The 20280-nt window shown below is 39.0% G+C and overlaps 1 protein-coding gene across 1 annotated transcript; it reads left to right on the top strand.

The window, feature by feature from the left end:
* Positions 1 to 849: 849 nt before the first annotated feature.
* LOC130105851 (B-cell receptor CD22-like) lies at positions 850 to 19421 on the top strand. Its single transcript, XM_056272053.1, has 6 exons — positions 850 to 1201; positions 1300 to 1548; positions 18394 to 18648; positions 18752 to 18994; positions 19078 to 19174; positions 19341 to 19421. Exons 1-6 carry the CDS (start codon positions 928 to 930, stop codon positions 19408 to 19410), a joined length of 1188 nt encoding a protein of 395 aa, XP_056128028.1. The 5' UTR covers positions 850 to 927; the 3' UTR covers positions 19411 to 19421.
* Positions 19422 to 20280: the final 859 nt, after the last annotated feature.

The following is a 20280-nucleotide window of genomic DNA, read 5'->3' as shown; positions in this document are numbered from 1 at the left end:
TCTATAATAATTGTATCAATATGTTGCATAACTACAGTCCTGTAATTCAACAGCTGGAAAAAAAATATGCTTTTTTCAAAAACACTTATCTTAATCTCGAAGATCGGATCGGATCGAATCGAATCGAATCGAATAATGATAATCGATTCAAGATCTTGAGAATCGGAATCGAATCGATTCTTGAAATTTGAATCGAAACCCAGCACTATAACGTGCTATGTTCATTAAATGAAATGTAATGTTTTTCTCCAGCTGTTTTATTGACATCTTTCCGCGGTTGAAAAACACTGATTGATCGATATAATGAATGAGGCATATACATTTCGGTAACTTGTAGGCTACTGTATCTTTCAACATACCTATTGTTCATTCTTGTTTATTTACTATTAACTAGTATTAAAGAGTAGCCTAAGAGATGATCGGTTCACGTGCCGCATGAACTGAACTGTGGTCTTTCACGTCACATTTACAAGCGCCAAAACGACATTTATTGTTTGCGTGACAGTTCGCAGTCCTGCTGTAGCTCTAGATCGAGAATATCCTTTGCTCATGTTCTCAGAAGTGAATCTGTATGTTAAATATTTATTTTGTCATATTCCATGATTTAATTCTGCAGCTTGTTGTTTTTGGCTCATTTCTTGGTCTTCACTCTGTCTCTGTACATTTATTTCTGCTTTTCTGCAACACCGTCCATCAAAGCTGACGAAGTAATTCACACAGAGACATTCTGAGAAGATGAGCTTATATTTCCTGGAATGAGTGTTTTCAAATAGTAATAAAGTATCATCATGTTTTCATGGCCCAATATAACTGATAAAACAACATTTACAGTTTGATGAATTCTGTGTTTCAGGGGTTTCTAGTGCTGGTTGGGGTGTGAGTTACAGTCCTTCACACATCTGTGCACTAAAGGACTCAACAGTGATAATGAGATGCACTTATACATACCCTACTGGATATCAGATCAAGAAAGTGTTCTGGACCAATACATCGGTAACATATCCTGACGAGCCTCCAGATCTGTCTAATGACCCTGAATACAGTCAGAGGCTTCAGTATCTGGGAGATCAACAGCAGAACTGCACCGTCAGACTGAGTCATGTGACACTGAAGGATTCACACATGTACTATTTCAGATTCATCACTAATATAACAGAAGGAAAATATATTGCTTATCCAGGAGTGACTCTTACTGTCACAGGTGACTTTGATGAGGTTTATCTCTTCTTCTGTGCATTATGTTGAATAATAATCAGTGTATGACAGCAGCACTAGATATAATGTGTGTGTTGTGTTCAGATCTTCAGGTGGAGTCTCCTGAGAGAGTGACAGAGGGAGATTCAGTCAGTCTGACATGTAAAAGCAGCTGCGCTCTGACTGACAGAGCAACATTCATCTGGTACAGAAACTCACAGCCATTAACTGAGAGAAGAGACAGAAACAATGAACTCCTGCTGCAGTCAGTCAGAAGAGAGGATTCAGGCAGATATAGCTGTGCTGTAGACGGACACACTCACGTCTCTCCTGATGTTCAGCTCAATGTCATGTGTGAGTGCAGATTCACTTTTCTCTTTAAAGTTGTCTTTGAAAAGCTAGCAGAGTTTAAGACATAATGCTAATAAATAATCAGTAAGTTTTGTGGGAGCTCTTGTGTTTCACGAAAATCTAGAAGAAAAAAAAAACAGATTTATATCATGTGTCTCAAAAACAACAGATTTCTGTGACACTAACAAATAAACAGACGTCGTCTGAACAAAATACCTCGTTACAGTTTAGTAGTAATGATTTCATGAACTTCTTCACCGAGAAAATTGAAAGCATCAGAATTACAATCGTAAACGCTCAATCTTTGCTCGCGCCTTATAATTCAGCCGCAATTATCACCCCGCAAGAACAATTACAATGCTTTACAACCATAGAACAAAAAGAGTTAAATAAACTTATCACTTCATCTAAAACAACAACATGTTTATTAGATCCTATACCAACTAAACTATATAGAAGTGTTACATACACTCACCGGCCACTTTATTAGGTACACCTGTCCAACTGCTCGTTAACACTTAATTTCTAAGCAGCCAATCACATGGCGGCAACTCAGTGCATTTAGGCATGTAGACATGGTCAAGACAATCTCCTGCAGTTCAAACCGAGCATCAGTATGGGGAAGAAAGGTGATTTGAGTGACTTTGAACGTGGCATGATTGTTGGTGCCAGAAGGGCTGGTCTGAGTATTTCAGAAACTGCTAATCTACTGGGATTTTCACGCACAACCATCTCTAGGGTTTACAGAGAATGGTCCGAAAAAGAAAAAACATCCAGTGAGCGGCAGTTCTGTGGGCGGAAATGCCTTGTTGATGCCAGAGGTCAGAGGAGAATGGCCAGACTGGTTCGAGCTGATAGAAGGGCAACAGTGACTGAAATAACCACTCGTTACAACCGAGGTATGCAGCAAAGCATTTGTGAAGCCACAACACGCACAACCTTGAGGCGGATGGGCTACAACAGCAGAAGACTCCACCGGGTACCACTCATCTCCACTACAAATAGGAAAAAGAGGCTACAATTTTGCAAGAGCTCACCAAAATTGAACAGTTGAAGACTGGAAAAATGTTGCCTGGTCTGATGAGTCTCGATTTCTGTTGAGACATTCAGATGTTAGAGTCAGAATTTGGCGTAAACAGAATGAGAACATGGAACCATCATGCCTTGTTACCACTGTGCAGGCTGGTGGTGGTGGTGTAATGGTGTGGGGGATGTTTTCCTGGCACACTTTAGGCCCCTTAGTGCCAATTGGGCATCGTTTAAATGCCACGGCCTACCTGAGCATTGTTTCTGACCATGTCCATCCCTTTATGGCCACCATGTACCCATCCTCTGATGGCTACTTCCACCATGTCACAAAGCTCTAATCATTTCAAATTGGTTTCTTGAACATGACAATGAGTTCACTGTACTAAAATGGCCTCCACAGTCACCAGATCTCAACCCAATAGAGCATCTTTGGGATGTGGTGGAACGGGAGATTCGCATCATGGATGTGCAGCCGACAAATCTGCGGCAACTGTGTGATGCCATCATGTCAATATGGACCAAACTCCCTGAGGAATGCTTCCAGCACCTTGTTGAATCTATGCCACGAAGAATTGAGGCAGTTCTGAAGGCAAAAGGGGGTCCAACCCGTTACTAGCATGGGGTACCTAATAAAGTGGCCGGTGAGTGTATAGTGGAAGTGTAACAGTTCGAAATAGACCCAAAAGCGAAAGCTGGTTAATGATTTATTGAAAAGGAAAATGATAAATGCAACACAGGCTGTCTGCCGATCACAGGTAGTCTTGAACGCAGAACAGGAAAATGATCTCCAAAGAGAAACCAGGCCGGATGATCGTAGCAGGAGCAGGAGAGTGAACGCTGATTAAGAATGGGTTCAGCTGTGCGAGAGCACAAGTGAAAGAGAGAGAGAAACAAGCAGAGGAATAAGACTAGACTCCTGACAGGAAGAGCCTCTTCTCAATATTATTAACTCATCTTTATCTTTAGGTCATGTTCCAAGAACGTTCAAGCTGGCAGTTATAAAACCTCTTATTAAGAAACCACAATTAGATCCAAATAACTTAGCAAATTACAGACCCATCTCAAATCTTCCATTTATGTCAAAAATATTAGAAAAAGTTGTGTCCGCTCAACTCGGCTCTTTCTTGCAAGAAACCGACATCTATGAAAAGTTTCAGTCTGGATTCAGGCCACATCATAGCACTGAAACTGCGCTTGTTAGACTCACAAATGATTTACTTTTAGCTTCGGACCAAGGCTGTATCTCAGTACTAGTTTTACTTGATCTTAGCGCTGTGTTCGATACTATAGATCACACAATACTCTTAGATCGACTACAAAATTACACTGGTGTTCAAGGATAAGCATTAAGCTGGTTCAGGTCATACTTATCTGACCGCTACCATTTCGTCTACTTAAATGGAGAAAAATCAATCATAACTTCGGCAAACTATGGAGTGCCGCAGGGATCTGTGTTAGGCCCTTTATTATTCTCAATATATATGCTGCCACTTGGTAATATTCTAAGGAAACATGGAATTAGTTTCCATTGTTATGCCGATGACACTCAAATATATATTTCATCACGGCCAGATGAATACGCTAAATTATCCAAATTGACAGATTGTGTTAAAGATATAAAAGATTGGATGACGCGTAATTTTCTTTTATTAAATCCAGACAAGACAGAGGTAATACTTATCGGTTCTAAAAAACGTCCACAAAATCATTCACAGCACGCCTCTTAACCTGCAAGGGCCCGCCGGCGGGCCCATTTGCCATTGCATGTTTAAAACAATAATATCTTAGTAAAAACCTAAAGTTATATTGCCAAACTATATATCATTTGAAAGCTTAAAATCTCTAGTTTTCATATTTGGTGGCTGTTATCTAAAATAAATTACAGAGGAGCAGTAATTTATCAATTTGCAACAAGAATATTTCATATTCATTAGGAGTATTTAGGCCTTTATTTTGAAATAACAATAAACACGAAAAATCATGAAAGATTGGTAGAAACCTCAGTTTGTTTTCATGCCATGAGTTCAAAAGATAACACCAATTCCATTTTATGAGAAAAAAAGGTCAGAAAATGTTTTAAATATAAAGAAAAATGTATGGATTCTCGATTTCTGATTGGCTGCGAGCTATAACGCTATAACGTAGTCTTTTTATGCATTTATTAGAGGTTGAATTCAAATCAAATACTGCCAAACCACCCATACTACTTCTGAATAGGATGTCTACTTCATAAATTGTATGACAATTATGGAAATACATGGTTCAGATCACTCAAAACATATATGAAAATGGCGGCGCCCTTATATGGGCAGTAATGGAGTCTAGTGAAAAAGTTGGGTACTGCGCCCAAATAAAATCTTACTGAAAGCTAATTTTTTTAGATATCAACCTAAAATTTGGAATACAACTTGTTCAGATTCTTGTCTTTAATTTTCTTGCAGTTTTAGAGTAAAATATATTTTGTAATATATATATTTTATATAAAATATTAATAATTATATTTTTACATTACACCATTTCATAAACTCAAACTTATATAACTTTTTTTCTGTTTCATTTTTTATCATTTCTAGACTTCTACAATAATCTGGAAAATGTCTTCTTTAAAACAAGACTAGCCATAGGTCTATATTCCAAAGCATTCCTGAATTACAACCATTTAAGTTTGGATAGTGATTTTTATGTCTATGCAAAAAAAAGGGGGGTGCCAGTTAACAGGTATAGTAGGATGCCCTGTTACTTTATCCGCTACAGTAAAAGACCTGGGTGTTACATTAGACTGCAACCTGTCTTTTGAAAAGCATATTTCATATGTTACAAAAACAGCCTTTTTCCACCTTAGAAACATTGCTAAGCTACGTAATATGCTATCAGTCCCTGATGCAGAAAAGTTAGTTCATGCATTCATGACTTCGAGACTAGATTACTGTAATGCTTTATTAGCTGGTTGTCCTGCATCTTCAATAAACAAGCTACAGTTAGTCCAAAATGCAGCCGCTAGAGTTCTTACTAGATCAAGAAAATATGATCATATAACACCGATTCTATCATCACTTCATTGGTTACCTATAAAGTTCCGTATTAATTACAAGGTATTGCTTTTGACTTATAAGCTCTGAATGGTTTAGCTCCAGTCTATTTAACGGATCTTCTATCGCCCTATAATCCATCGCGCTCTTTAAGATCACTAAATTCGAGGCTTCTGATCATTCCTAGGATATCCAGATCCACCAAAGGAGGGAGAGCCTTTTCACATTTAGCTCCGAAGCTCTGGAATAGCCTTCCTGATATTGTTCGTTGCTCAGACTCGGTCTCCCAGTTTAAAACTAGACTAAAGACGCATCTATTTAGCCAGTCATTCATATAAATATTTTTTTATCTTACAGTTACTGTAAATTCGGCCTCTACTTCATAAACGCCAGAGGAGAACTGGCCCCGACTGAGCCTGGGTTCTCCCAAGGTTTTTTTTCTCCATTGGGTCATCTGATGGAGTTTTTCGGTTCCTTGCCACTGTTGCCTTTGGCTTGCTCAGTTGGGGATATTCAAATTAAATGACCCATCATACCACTGATCAGCTCTACCAAACTTGGATGTCTTTTTCCAGTAATAAACAAACACTGTTAAGTTGTTTTGATTGATACTGTGAAGCAGCTTTGATACAATCTGTATTGTGAAAAGCGCTATATAAATATATTTGACTTGACTTGACTTGACTTAAGGCTGAGAAGGAAACATTTTTCAAATGCAGTGCTTTGTCAATTAATAAAAATGCTTATCAATTATGTATATAAATAAATATATATATATACACAGGTCCTTCTAAAAAAATTAGCATATTGTGATAAAGTTCATTTTTTTCCATAATGTAATGATAAAAATTAAACTTTCATATATTTTAGATTCATTGCACAGCAACTGAAATATTTCAGGTGTTTTATTGTTTTAACACTGATGATTTTGGCATACAGCTCATGAAAACCCAAAATTCCTGTCTCAAAAAAATTAGCATATTTCATCCGACCAATAAAAGAAGTGTTTTTAATACAAAAAAAAAGTCAACCTTCAAATTATTATGTTCAGTTATGCACTCAATAGTCAATACTTGGTTGGGAATCCTTTTGCAGAAATGACTGCTTCAATGCGGCGTGACATGGAGGCAATCAGCCTGTGGCACTGCTGAGGTGTTATGGAGGCCCAGGATGCTTCGATAGCGGCCTTAACCCTTTAGGCGCCAGAGGTTTTTTCCTAAAACGTTCGATTTTGACATCTTAATTTCAAAAGGCTATATCTTAAAAGTGATAAAAGATAGAGACTTTCTGTAAATTAGAGAAATATTAAGGATGACCCAAAGTTTATGTAGGGATTACATTTTCCCATCTAATTAGCATATTATGACGTCATATGGTGGTGGCAATCTTGGATTATAGAATTTTCATGAAAAGTCAAATGTTTAAATGATAAAATGCAGCACTTCTTTCCCCCAAAAATGTCCATCACCTTCTGTATGCTATATTGCACAATACTGAATGCTCAGGTATATAGTAAGTAGTAAACAAACTGTGTAAATCATTACTAATATATGGTAGAAACAAACCGAATGCATGTAGTGGTTGGCCTTTTGCTGTAGAGATTTTCCATTTACTAAATACAGTAGTAGACAAGACCTGTTTAGTTCAAACGCTCACTCGCACAGATCATGAGTGAGATGATACGAGCAGCGCGCCCAGATCTGCCTCGCGCGTGCGCCGAGTGTGCACAGCTCGGACTACTGTCATTGTCATTGCGACTCCCCACCCTGCCTCCACGTTGTCTCCTAACTGTCCTATGAATACTTCGACCTCGTCTAACATACCCAGTGGCATTAGACAAAGTCTCCACCACAATACTGTCGCCGCGATCGCGGAGAGGATCTGATAACATGGCTCACTCGCACACTAGCTCCGCTTTTGATCTCACTGATTCAATGCGCTCTAACTCGAACATTTTGTATAGAAACATGACGTTTTTTGATTCGGGGATGAAGTATGACATGTCTGCCATCCAGTGGAGGGGAGGTCGAACGAAATTTGACACCCAATTTGACAAAATCGGCCGTTTTATTCAGTGTCGCATCTTGTCGAGTAAACTCGACCGTGGCGCCTAGAGGGTTAACCCTCTGGGGACCAGAGTGTTTTTGGGGCCCTTGGGATGTTTTGACATGCACTGACATTTGTGCTTTTTTCAGTTATTTATAAACATGTTAATGGCAAAGGTGTAAATTCACTCTATATAGCACAAACTTGGCTACCATGATGAGTGAGCAACATGTATGTACAAGTTTGTATTTTTAATAGAATAATGTTTATGCGTGGTTATTGAAAAAAATAAAAATGAAAGTTGCTGAAATAAGACCACAAAACACATATTGATTATTTCTTCACAAGACTTTTGAAAATTGTATCACATAGCCTAGAATATTTGCTCCAAAACTATGTGAGAATCATCCTGACTACTCATTCAGATAAGTCAATAAAGTCTTTTACATTTTTAATGACGTGTTTTGTTTGAGAAAGCTTTATGCGAGGAGGCGTGGTCTCTCATTAATATGTGTGGAATTTCACACCTGAGAAAGACAAAGACCCTCCCCATAATGGCCCTATTAGGTGCTATCAGGCCATATCATTACAGGAGCCTTGCACAAAGAATGAGGAGATTTAAAAAAGAATGGCTTTTAGATTGTTTGGATTTATATAAGGAAAATACAGGGTGCATAAGTCTGGACACTTCTATCACACACCCTTCACCGTATAGACATGGTTTTATTTCAGTTCAAAGTTCAAAGTTAGAGTTGGAAACATCTTGAAAAGAAAATTGTCTTTCTCCATAAATGTCTTAGTTTGATCATACATATTTCAAAGTTGAGGATTCATTATTTTGATAGCTTGAACAAACACTAAAACATCTTAGTTGATTAGTTTATTGACAAAACATACTATATATTTAACATATGAGCAGAAACTCCTAAAAAAAGCTTATTTGATGTCTATTTTAGAGTAAAAACTTTATCCAAAACGAGTCAACGAAATGTTATTTAGTCTGTAACAGTGCGTATCTGTGCGTTCATTCATTCATTCACACACACACACACACACACACACACACACACACACACACACACACACACACACACACACACACACACACACACACACACACACACACACACACACACACAAACATGATTCACATTTAACAGTACGCTATTTTTCCGTTTACAGACACTACGTTATTCTATATCGCGATTAGAACAAAGCACTTGCAAAAAACACTTACTTCTCAGCTGAATCTGTTCATCCTCGCAGTGAAAATAAACCCAGTGGTAAATGTCCCAGGATTGTTCCTCATATAGCCGCGCAAGACGACAGTAGATTAATCTGACTAAAAAATAATGTGTGTTTTCAGAGTTTATGGGCGTTCACGCGTCTCAATGTGTTGCTTCACATATTTGCGTTTGAATAGCGCGTGCTCTCCGTGGGCGTGTCACATTACCAGGGATAATCAGCTGAGAGAACGATAATGAGACGGGCTGACACGTCTCTCTTTTTATATAGATAACATAAACGGAGAATATTAATTTTAGTTTTGAATCGGATCATTTAAAAGTACAAACTCAAACGATTTAAAAGATATATTGCTTATGGCTGGGTGAATAGTATAAGCTGAGTTGTGTTGAAGATTAGAGACGTGCTCCAGAAAAAAAGTTCACGGTGACTGAGAGGCAGAACGCACACCCTGTTTATTTTCTTTATTTTACAAAAGCACAATATTTTATTTCGATTGTATGTGGGCACATAAAAAAGTAGACATTTAACAGATTATTTTCTCATATTTCTTAACTCTATATGAACAGAAATGATGGTAGTACTTTAAGTCTATTTTTCTGCTATGTGAAAAAAAACGAGCAAAACGCGCCCGCGCGTTTCTGGTCCCCAGAGGGTTAAGCTCATCCAGAGTGTTGGGTCTTGTGTCTCTCAACTTTCTCTTCACAATATCCCACAGATTCTCTATGGGGTTCAGGTCAGGAGAGTTGGCAGGCCAATTGAGCACAGTAATACCATGGTCAGTAAACCATTTACCAGTGGTTTTGGCACTGTGAGCAGGTGCCAGGTCGTGCTGAAAAATGAAATCTTCATCTCCATAAAGCTTTTCAGCAGATGGAAGCATGAAGTGCTCCAAAATCTCCTGATAGCTAGCTGCATTGACCCTGCCCTTGATAAAACACAGTGCACCAACACCAGCAGCTGACATGGCACCCCAGACCATCACTGACTGTGGGTACTTGACACTGGACTTCAGGCATTTTGGGATTTCCTTCTCCCCAGTCTTCCTCCAGACTCTGGCACCTTGATTTCCGAATGACATGCAAAACTGAGCAACAGTCCAGTGCTGCTTCTCTGTAGCCCAGGTCAGGCGCTTCTGCCGCTGTTTCTGGTTCGAAAGTGACTTGACCTGGGGAATGCGGCACCTGTAGCCCATTTCCTGCACACACCTGTGCACGGTGGCTCTGGATGTTTCTACTCCAGACTCAGTCCACTGCTTCCGCAGGTCCCCCAGGGTCTGGAATCGGTCCTTCTCCACAATCTTCCTCAGGGTCCGGTCACCTCTTCTCGTTGTGCAGTGTTTTTTGCCACACTTTTTCCTTCCCACAGACTTCCCACTGAGGTGCCTTGATACAGCACTCTGGGAACAGCCTATTTGTTCAGAAATTTCTTTCTGTCTTACCCTCTTGCTTGAGGGTGTCAATGATGGCCTTCTGGACAGCAGTCAGGTCGGCAGTCTTACCCATGATTGCGGTTTTGAGTAATGAAACAGGCTGGGAGTTTTTAAAAGCCTCAGGGATCTTTTGCAGGTGTTTAGAGTTAATTAGTTGATTCAGATGATTAGATTAATAGCTCGTTTAGAGACCCTTTTCATGATATGCTAATTTTTTGAGACAGGAATTTTGGGTTTTCATGAGCTGTATGCCAAAATTATCAGTATTAAAACAATAAAAAACCTGAAATATTTCAGTTGGTGTGCAATGAATCTAAAATATATTAAAGTTTAATTTGTATCATTACATTATGGAAAATAATGAACTTTATCACAATATGCCAATTTTTTGAGAAGGACCTGTGTATATATATATATATATATATATATATATATATATATATATATATATATATATATATATATATATATATATATATATATATATATATATATATATATATATATATAGGCAGCTAGGCAGATCCAGGAGAAGTCCCGAGAACAACACGTTGATCTTTATATGATCTTTATTGACCTCACGAAAGCCTTCGACTCAGTTTCCCGCACCGGGCTCTGGCTCATTCTGCATAAGATTGGATGCCCAGAGAAATTCATTAATATCATCCGTACATTTCATGATGGTATGCTTAGTCAGGTGCTGGATGATGGCGAGCTGTCTGACCTATTTGGCATCTCCAATGGTACCAAACGGGTCGCTCATTACATCGAAGCGACAGAACAGAGGACTCTGGTAAGAGCCGTGGAGGTGGACTTTGCATAAATGTGAACGAGGACTGGTGTACAAATTCTACTGTTACCGATAAGCATTGTTCACCTGACCTGGAGCTTCTAGTTAAGTGTAGACCTTTTTATTTGCCACGAGAATTCACTGTTGCTGTGGTAACAGCAGTCTACATTCCACCAGACGCCAACGCTAATTTAGCACTGGGCCATGTATTAGCAGCTACAAACAGCTAAACAATTACCCAGAGGGCATTTTTATAGTGGCTGGTGATTTTAATCATGTTAATCTTAAAACTGTGCTACCCAGCTTTGATCAGCATGTCAAGTGTGCAACACGAGGGAATAATATACTGGACTGTGTATACTCTAATATTAAAAAGGGATACAGAGCCTCTCCCCTCGCACACCTGGGCCAGTCTGATCATCTGTCACTATCTCTGATTCCAGCATATCGCCCTGTTATTAAAAAGCAGAAACCTATTGATAGAACTATTAAGAGGTGGCCTGAGGATGCATCTCTACAGTTACAAGACTGCTTTGAACAAACAAACTGGACCCTGTTTTTGTTTTTTTATCAGGATGTGAATGAATATGCTTTTACTGTTCTTTGTTACATTAAAACCTGAGTTGAAAACATTACTATCAACACACGCATCAGCATTCATCCTAACAAGAAACCTTAGATGAATGCAGAGGTACATGCCCTTCTGAGGGAGTGCAATATAGCCTTTAAATCTGGGGACAGAGCATTATATAGCACAGCCAGGCACAACTTGAAAAAGGGCATCAAGCAGGCAAAAGCTGTGTATAAGGAAAAGATAGAGGGCTACTTCACCAACAAAGATCCAACACGGGTGTGGCAAGGGATACAACAAATCACCAATTATAGGGGCAGCCGTGAACCACCTACAAACAACAATGCCTCCTTGGTAGAGAAGCTCAACCGTTTCTACGCCCGCTTTGAAACATCTGGACCAGATAACGGAGCCGCTCCTCCCCTTGTTGATACAGACCTCACACTTACGGTAACAGCAGAGGAAGTGAGACGCACCTTGAGGTCTGTGAACACTAGGAAGGCCGAAGGACCTGATGCGATTCCAGAAAGAGTGTTCAGAGAATGTGCCCATCAACTTGCAGATGTCTTTACAGACATCTTTAATATGTCAATGGCCATAGCAACTGTACCGACCTGCTTCAAAACAACAACCATCATTCCAGTGCCCAAGCAAAGCCACATCAGCACTCTGAACGACTACAGACCTGTGGCGCTTACTCGTATGACTGCATCTCCACCCACCCCTCGAATACAATGATAAAATTTGCAGATGATACAACTGTGGTGGGAGAAATCTCAAACAGCGACGAGAACGCCTACAATGATGAAGTTGACAGACTGACAGGATGGTGTAAAGACAACAATCTGACCCTTAATGTCAAGAAAACAAAGGAGATCATAGTTGACTTCAGAAGGTGTAAGGAGGACCCTCAACCCCTCATCATGAATGACGGGGAAGTGGAAAAAGTCTCCTGCTTTAGATTCTTGGGGATCATGATCTCAGAGCACCTAAAATGGGAGATAAATACAACCTCCATGGTCAAAAAGGCGCAACAGCGGCTCTACTTTTTACGAATACTTAAAAGGAGCAACCTGTCTGCTGAGCTGCTTAAGATCTTCTATCAATGTTCCATCGAGACTGTTCTAACATACTGTATGACTGCATGGAATGGCAACTGCACGAAGAAGGACAGAAAATCACTGAATCGAATTATAAGGTCTGCTGAAAAAATAATTGGTCTTCCACTGCATCCACTGGATCTATCTAAACAGGGCTGTGTGCTCGCCCCATTGTTATTCAGCATATTTTTTTCCATGATGCTGTCCGTGGCTTTTAAGGACTGCGACATGGGCATTCCAATCCAGTTCTGTACAGATGGCTGTGTCTTCAATCTACGCAGGCTTCAGGCTCGTACAAAGACACATTCCGCAATTCTGCTTGACCTCCTGTATGCAGATGATTGCTCACTGATGGCGCACACCCTTACCGAAGCTCAGTCACTATTCGTTCGTTTCCGAACTGCAGCTTCTACACTCAAAAAAATGATATGTTGGCTTTACTTAACTTTTTTATGTAAACAGGTTCCACCGGTTCCACATAACTATGTTTCGTTAAACAAACATAATATGGTCATGTAACTTCAACATCATAGAATTTGGTCATTTTAAGCGACACAATTAAACTCTGAGCTAATGAGTTAATTAAGTGAATAACTGAGTGATGATTGAGCATTATTGAAGACACCTGATGTTAACAAGCAGAATCTCTGAAGGAGAAAACCGGAATGTTTAAGTCACCATTATGGAGATAAGTGTGTGTTTTAGTTGGGCTCTTGACCATTAACTTACTAACTTTAGATTTTGTTTGGTTGCTGTATATGAGTTATAACAGCCGGATGAACAATAAACAAAGGTCATCTGATGGTGTTGGTTGTGATTTAACATAATCATTATTTCACAATCATTTGACCTCAATCACTGAACTTATATTGAACCCAATTACTGAGTTAATTTTACCTTACTGTCATTGTAGAGCATACTATTTTTAGGCTTTTCAATTAAATTCAAATGATCAAATCAAGAAATAAAAAATAAACTTCTTAAAAAATATGTTGAGTAGGCACACACAGACATCAAGAATCAGCATATGAATCTCAGCAATGGTGACAAACAGATCATAAGCTCATTATTTATTCATGCAGCAATGCATGATGGGAGCCATGAATGAGTTTTGATTGGTGGCACCCAGAATGCACTGCAACATGCTTTATAATTGTCACTATTGTTGAGATTCACAGGCTGATTCTTGATGTCTGTGTGTGCCTTCGCAAACTATTGTTTTAGGAAGTTTCTTTTTTATTTATTGATTTGATCATTTAAATTTCATTGAAAAGTCTAAAAACAGTATGCTCTACAATGACAATGCTGCTATTATTCGTAAGGTAAACTTAACTCAGAAATTCGGTTTAACATATTTTTCAGTGACTCAGGTCAAATGATTGTGAAATAATGATTATGTTGAAACACAACCAACACCATCAGATGACCTTTGTTTATTGTTCATCCGGCTGCTATAACTAATGTACAGCAACCAAACAAAATCTAAAGTTAATAAGTTAATGGTCAAGAGCCCAACTAAAACACACACTTATCTCCATATTGGTGACTTAAACATTCCGGTTTTCTCCTTCAGCGATTCTGCTTGTTAACATCATTTGTCTTCAATAATGCTCAATCATCACTCAGTTATTCACTTATTTAACTCATTAGCTCAGAGTTTAATTGGGTTGCTTAAAATGACCAAATTCCATGATGTTGAAGTTACATGAACATGGTATTAACCCCAGTGACGGGTAGGTTTAGGGACGGGGTTGGGGTAGGTCATATATTTATATATACAGTAATGTAACGTTAAGTCAAGGCGTTGATAAACACGCTGAAAAGCGATTATGCGTGTTGATAGCACGCCAAAAAAGGAAATACGAATTGGCGTGTCATACATATACGCCCAGCGCTTGACATTAACTTTTTTGCTCACTAGCCAATGTGGCTAGTGGTTTTCCAAAATGACTAGCCACGCAGCATTTTTACTAGCCACAGTTTTGTTGTTGTACGTTTTATATGATTAAAATTGACAATGGGGCTGAAAACGTGCTAAAATGAACTAATATTATCATTAGCTCTGATAAGGTTGTTAAGCTCCTTTTTTGATAACATGTTGTCTAAGATACACACATAAAATAGCTTCTTATTGTATATAATAAAAGTGCTGCATTGTTTGTTTGTTTTTTGTTTTACAGCAGTAAATACTGCAATACAGAGTAGAACAATTATCTGCATTAGAAACAACGAGCAAAGAATAAATAATAATTTTAAAGAAAAAATCCACAATTAAGGCACGAGGATTACAACTTTATATAGGCTATATAGGACTATATAGGACTTTGGATTGTTTGTTTTGCATCAGCTTTTCCTCAGAGCTCTGACTTAATAATTATCATCATGAAGCTCTGAGTAACTGGAGATATGTCCACCTGAAACAAGTATAGGCCTACAGGTCTTTATTTTCCAGATTATTCCCACAAGCGCATCTCCTGCTTTCTTTCATGGCATGATTAATTTTATTAAAACATAGAATTAACTCTGGAAAGATAGTTGTGATATGACGTGACATAAGGGCAGCCCTGCTAGTAGTTAGGCCTACACCGTGGCCCTTAATCATGAAGATGATTTTTGCTTTAATACCGGCCATGCACACTCACGAACTGACTGAACGCTGTGTTGATGTGTGTGTGTATGCGACCAGTCGCGTGTGATGATCGTTCGTTTGGCGCGCGCACCCTCGCGCAGCGGCACTGCAGGAGAGCGTGAGACACGCCGGTGGTCTGGATTCTCCTGCTATTAAAAAAAGATCGCTATATCATCACATTAAGTTGATAATTAAGGGCAGACTAAAACAGCCCAGTTCGTCGCACAGTCCGCGAGTTTAATCTCCGCGTGTCTTCTTGTTTGCAGTGTTGTCGTTCAAGAGGATTCACGAATGGACCAATGAGCAAACACTAAACTATGTGCAGGTGGTACTCATGGGAGTGGTAGTGGCATAGTGTCAAATTGCAATTCGTTTGTTATGTCAGATGTCCTTTGACAAGACTACAAATCTTCAACACGCCAAAGTGGCTAGTGAGAGTGACTGTGTTACCCGCCACGGGTGAAATGCACCCGCATTTGGCGGGTTGGCGGGTGTTAATGTCAAGCCCTGTATACGCCATTTCATGAGATCAGTCTGCCCAAGGAGGGCAACTAGAACGCTACAAGGACGGCCTCAAAGCCAATTTAAAACTATGCAACATGGACCCAAATGCCCTTGAAGAGATGGTTGCAGACAGGACATCATAGCAAGCACAGTGCCATACTGCCATACACTCCTTTGAGTTCAGCCGCATCACTACTGCAGTAGATAAACGAAGATGCAGAAAGCACAATGCCTGAACAACATCTAGCCAGTTTGTGTGCGACGCCTGTGGCCGGCAATGTGCGTCAAGAATCGGCCTCTATTCGCATCGTAGGACGCACCAACAACAACAACTGTGACGAGATCTGTCGTGTCGACAGCTCAGACCATTATATATATAAAAAACACAAATAACAAATTTACCATAAATACTAGGGCTGGGTATTGCGAACAATTTGGCAAGTCGATTTGATTCTTATTTATATAGTTTCGATTTTGATCCAATACTGATTAGTTATCAATATTTTATTTCAAATGTTAATTTTGTAGACTTGGAATCCATATTTCAATATAAATGCTGGTAACTGAAACCCTCCTACTTGGCTATATTACTGAAATACACATTTGCATTAACGACAGGGCCCACACGCACTGTTCATATGTAGTGTTGCCCTCTGGCCAGTCCATATGTGTAACTCCACATGCCGCCTTCCTGCGGGCAGGGTTTGCTCCCTTTCCGATTGGAGTAGGCACGCTTTCCCAGTGTTATCCAATATCCTCACTGCGTGGGAACAAGTAGGAACAGCAGTGATTGACTTCTTTGTGTAAAGCCCTGTCCTTCTCCAAGGGTGCGGGCGGATCAGGCGGTTTACACAAGGTGCTGGAACACACAGTGTTTGTGGCGGGTTTTTTTAGGGATACCAATTCATCAGTCACTGACGTAACTCATAGTGATGACTGAATGGGAAAGTCTAGGTTACTAATGTAACCCCTCTTCCCTGAAGGAGAGAAGTGAGAAGTTACGTCCCGTTGCCACAATCCCTGTGTTCATCGCTGAGCAACTGGGCATCACTACAGGGGGTCGAGCTAAGAAACGGGGAAAGGAAACGAGGAAAATAAATGAGGATGTACAAATAAGAAATGAGACGCACCCTATTTGTATATTAAAATATTCTTGATCACTGGAGCGTCACTTCAAAGCGTCAACAGCTGCGCTCAAGGGATCTTCCCTTATGTTGTTAAAGTTTGGTTATATAAGAAATTCAAAAATAATAAAGATAAAGCAAGATGCCCTGTTGATATATGTTTGACATATAATTTATTTAAACTACAAAAAGCATAAATAAATAAAAATTATTGTGACATGTGAAGGGAATTGAGAGAATTGAGATGTCCTTCAAGATCCTGTTTGATCGGTTTGTGGGTCACAGGCTGGAGGACGAGGAGCAAGGAAACGAGGAAACATCAATTTGAGTATTGAGAAGCACCCACAAACTCTCCCTCGATTCCTGCGTCTTCATTCCTCCGTCTTTCTTTCCTTGCTACCTTCCCTTGCATCCTCCAGGCGGTCGAGCTGAGACACAAGGAAAGGAAGCGAGGAAAGGAAACGAGGATGCACAAATTAGAAATGAGAAGCACCCTTAAGTTTCTTCATGCTCGCATGTGTGGAAGTATTTCCCCACTCACCCCTAGTGGTCTTTAGGCATCTCCACGTGGTCCTGTTTGGTATCGCACATTGACTTGTAATTACAGGTGAAACTTGAAAAATTTGAATATCGTGCTAAAGTTAATTTATTTCAGTAATTTTACTTAAAAGGTGGATCTAATATATTATAGACTCATTACATGCAACGTGGGATATTTTAAGCTTTTATTTTTTATAATTTTGATGATTATGGCTTACAGATGAAAACCTTTTCACAATATTCTAATTTTTTTTTTTTTTTTTTTTTTATAAGCCTTAAGCCATAATCATCAAAATTATAACAAATAAAGGCTTGAAATATCTCACTTTGCATGTAATCAGTCTATATAATATATTAGTTTTACCTTTTAAGTCGAATTACTGAAATAAAATAACTTTTGCACGATATTTAAAAAATTTTAATAGTATGTTTTAAAAAAAATCTCTAAACAAACGTAACATTATTTTTTTTTCCTCCTGGTATTTGCGGTTGCACTATATACATTCGTCGTAAATTAGGACAAGTAAAAAAATATTAAACTCTTGCAGAAAAAACTATTTTGTGAGTATCATCCTCAAACTTAATCCAGAACTTGGTAAAACATTTGTCTGTATGTCAAATGTGTCAAGCCTCTCAAATTCTTAATAGTTTTTTCTTCTGTTAACTTTTTTGCTTAAACTTTCACTGTTGATCATTAAACAGTGAAAAATGTAACTGGGATGTTTGTTGAAATTGTCCAATAATAACCAACACCAGTCCTTCCAACATTTTCCACCAGTCGCATAAATACTTTTACCTGACATCTGTAGATCCTCCAGTGAAACCTGTGATCTCCATCAGTCCATCTGGTGTAATAGTGGAGGGAGATTCAGTGACTCTGAACTGCATCAGTGACTCAAACCCTCCTGCAGAAATCCGCTGGTTTAAAGGAGGAACGATTGTAGGATCTGGAAGAATCTTCAGCATCTCAAAGATCAGCTCTGATGACAGTGGAGAATACAAGTGCAAGTCCATCAATGAACATGGAGAGAAATACTCTGATGCTGTGACTTTAAACGTCATGTGTGAGTTAATGATGGTTCAGTAACTGTGACATTAAATCCTCTAAACATCTGTGATTTCAAGTTTAATATGATTGTTATTGATATAAATGTTTCTCTGTTTTAGATCCTCCCAGGAACGTCTCAGTGTTGATGCGTGGATCTGGTGTAATAGTGGAGGGAGATTCAGTGACTCTGAACTGCATCAGTGACTCAAACCCTCCTGCTCTGAACTTCAGCTGGTTTAAGGAGAATGAAACCTCAGCTGTTGGATCTGGACAGAGTTTCAGTGCACTACAGAGTGGACGCTTCTACTGTCAGGCTCACAATCAACATGGATCTCAGAGATCAGACGCTGTAACTGTCACAGGTGAAGCTTTTATTAACACACTCCTGTATCTTCACATCATTCATCAGTTTGGAGAGTTAATCATGATGACCTTCCTCTTTCAGTTCATCATGTTGCTGGTAGGAATGTGATTGTGATCACAGCGGCATCTGGAGGATTATTCATCATCATCTTCATCATCATCTTCATCCTGTTTATACTGTGAGCTCAATAATAAACTGCAGGGACTGTATAAGTTCACTTTTGGTCTGATATACGTAGAAGCTCATTTTTATTTGATTATTAGTAATCTTTAAAAACAGTGTTCATATTTTCTCTTAATTTAATACATACGTCCATATGCTTTTAATGTCTGTGATTATAACAGAAAGAAACGAAGGAGTGTTAAAGCTGAAGATCACAGAGTGAATGAGGTAAATCATCCAAACGCAACATGACTTTTTAGCAGAAAATCAGTCGATCAGCCGTTATCTGTTTCAGACTTTAACTTTACAAACTGATGGCAAACTAACATTATCAATCTAACTATCATCTTTATCAACACAATCCAGAATTTTTATTTTTATTAAATTATATGCCCTATTTCTGCCCTATTCTTCTCCACTCCATGTGTGAATAAATGCAATATACATGTACACTACATTGATGTGATCTGACCTGTTACTTGATCTGAAAAGTTTGAGGCAAACTGCTCTAGACTGAGAATCTACACTTCAGATCAAACTGATTTACATGTCTTAATAATTACAAATGTTCTTGTATTTTAGAATGATCTCTATTCTGATGCGTCACAGAGAGTTTCAGTCCATGATAAGCCTCTTTCTGAACCAGATTCAGCCAATGACGCTCCGTATGCCAGTGTGAAACCCAGAAGATTCAGAGGAAAAACTCCTGAATCCAGAGACACTGAGGAGATCCTTTACGCAACTGTCCAACATCACAGAAAGACAGAGACGAAGAGAGCAGAGGAGAATGAAAGTCAATATGACGATATAAGAGTTTATCAGCCGGATGCTGCAGTGAGGTGAGAAAAAACAACTTAACCAGTACCAACTTAACCAGTACCAACTTAACCAGTACCAGCTTAACCAGCACCAACTAAACCAGTACCAGCTTAACCAGTACCAACTTAACCAGTACCAGTTTAACCAGCACCAGCTTAACCAGTACCAACTTAACCAGTACCAACTTAACCAATACTAGCTTAACCAGTACCAACTTAACCAGTACCAACTTAACCAGTACCAGCTTAACCAGTACTAGCTTAACTTGTACCAACTTAACCAGTACTAGCTTAACCAGTACCA

This window comes from Rhinichthys klamathensis, unplaced genomic scaffold (genome assembly GCF_029890125.1).
Source record: "Rhinichthys klamathensis goyatoka isolate OS25496 unplaced genomic scaffold, OSU_Roscu_1.1 h1tg000330l_1, whole genome shotgun sequence".
In the NCBI taxonomy this organism is placed as follows: Eukaryota; Metazoa; Chordata; class Actinopteri; order Cypriniformes; family Leuciscidae; genus Rhinichthys; species Rhinichthys klamathensis.
The sequence above is the reverse complement of the archived record's forward strand: the minus strand, read 5'-3'. Positions and strand labels throughout refer to the sequence as shown.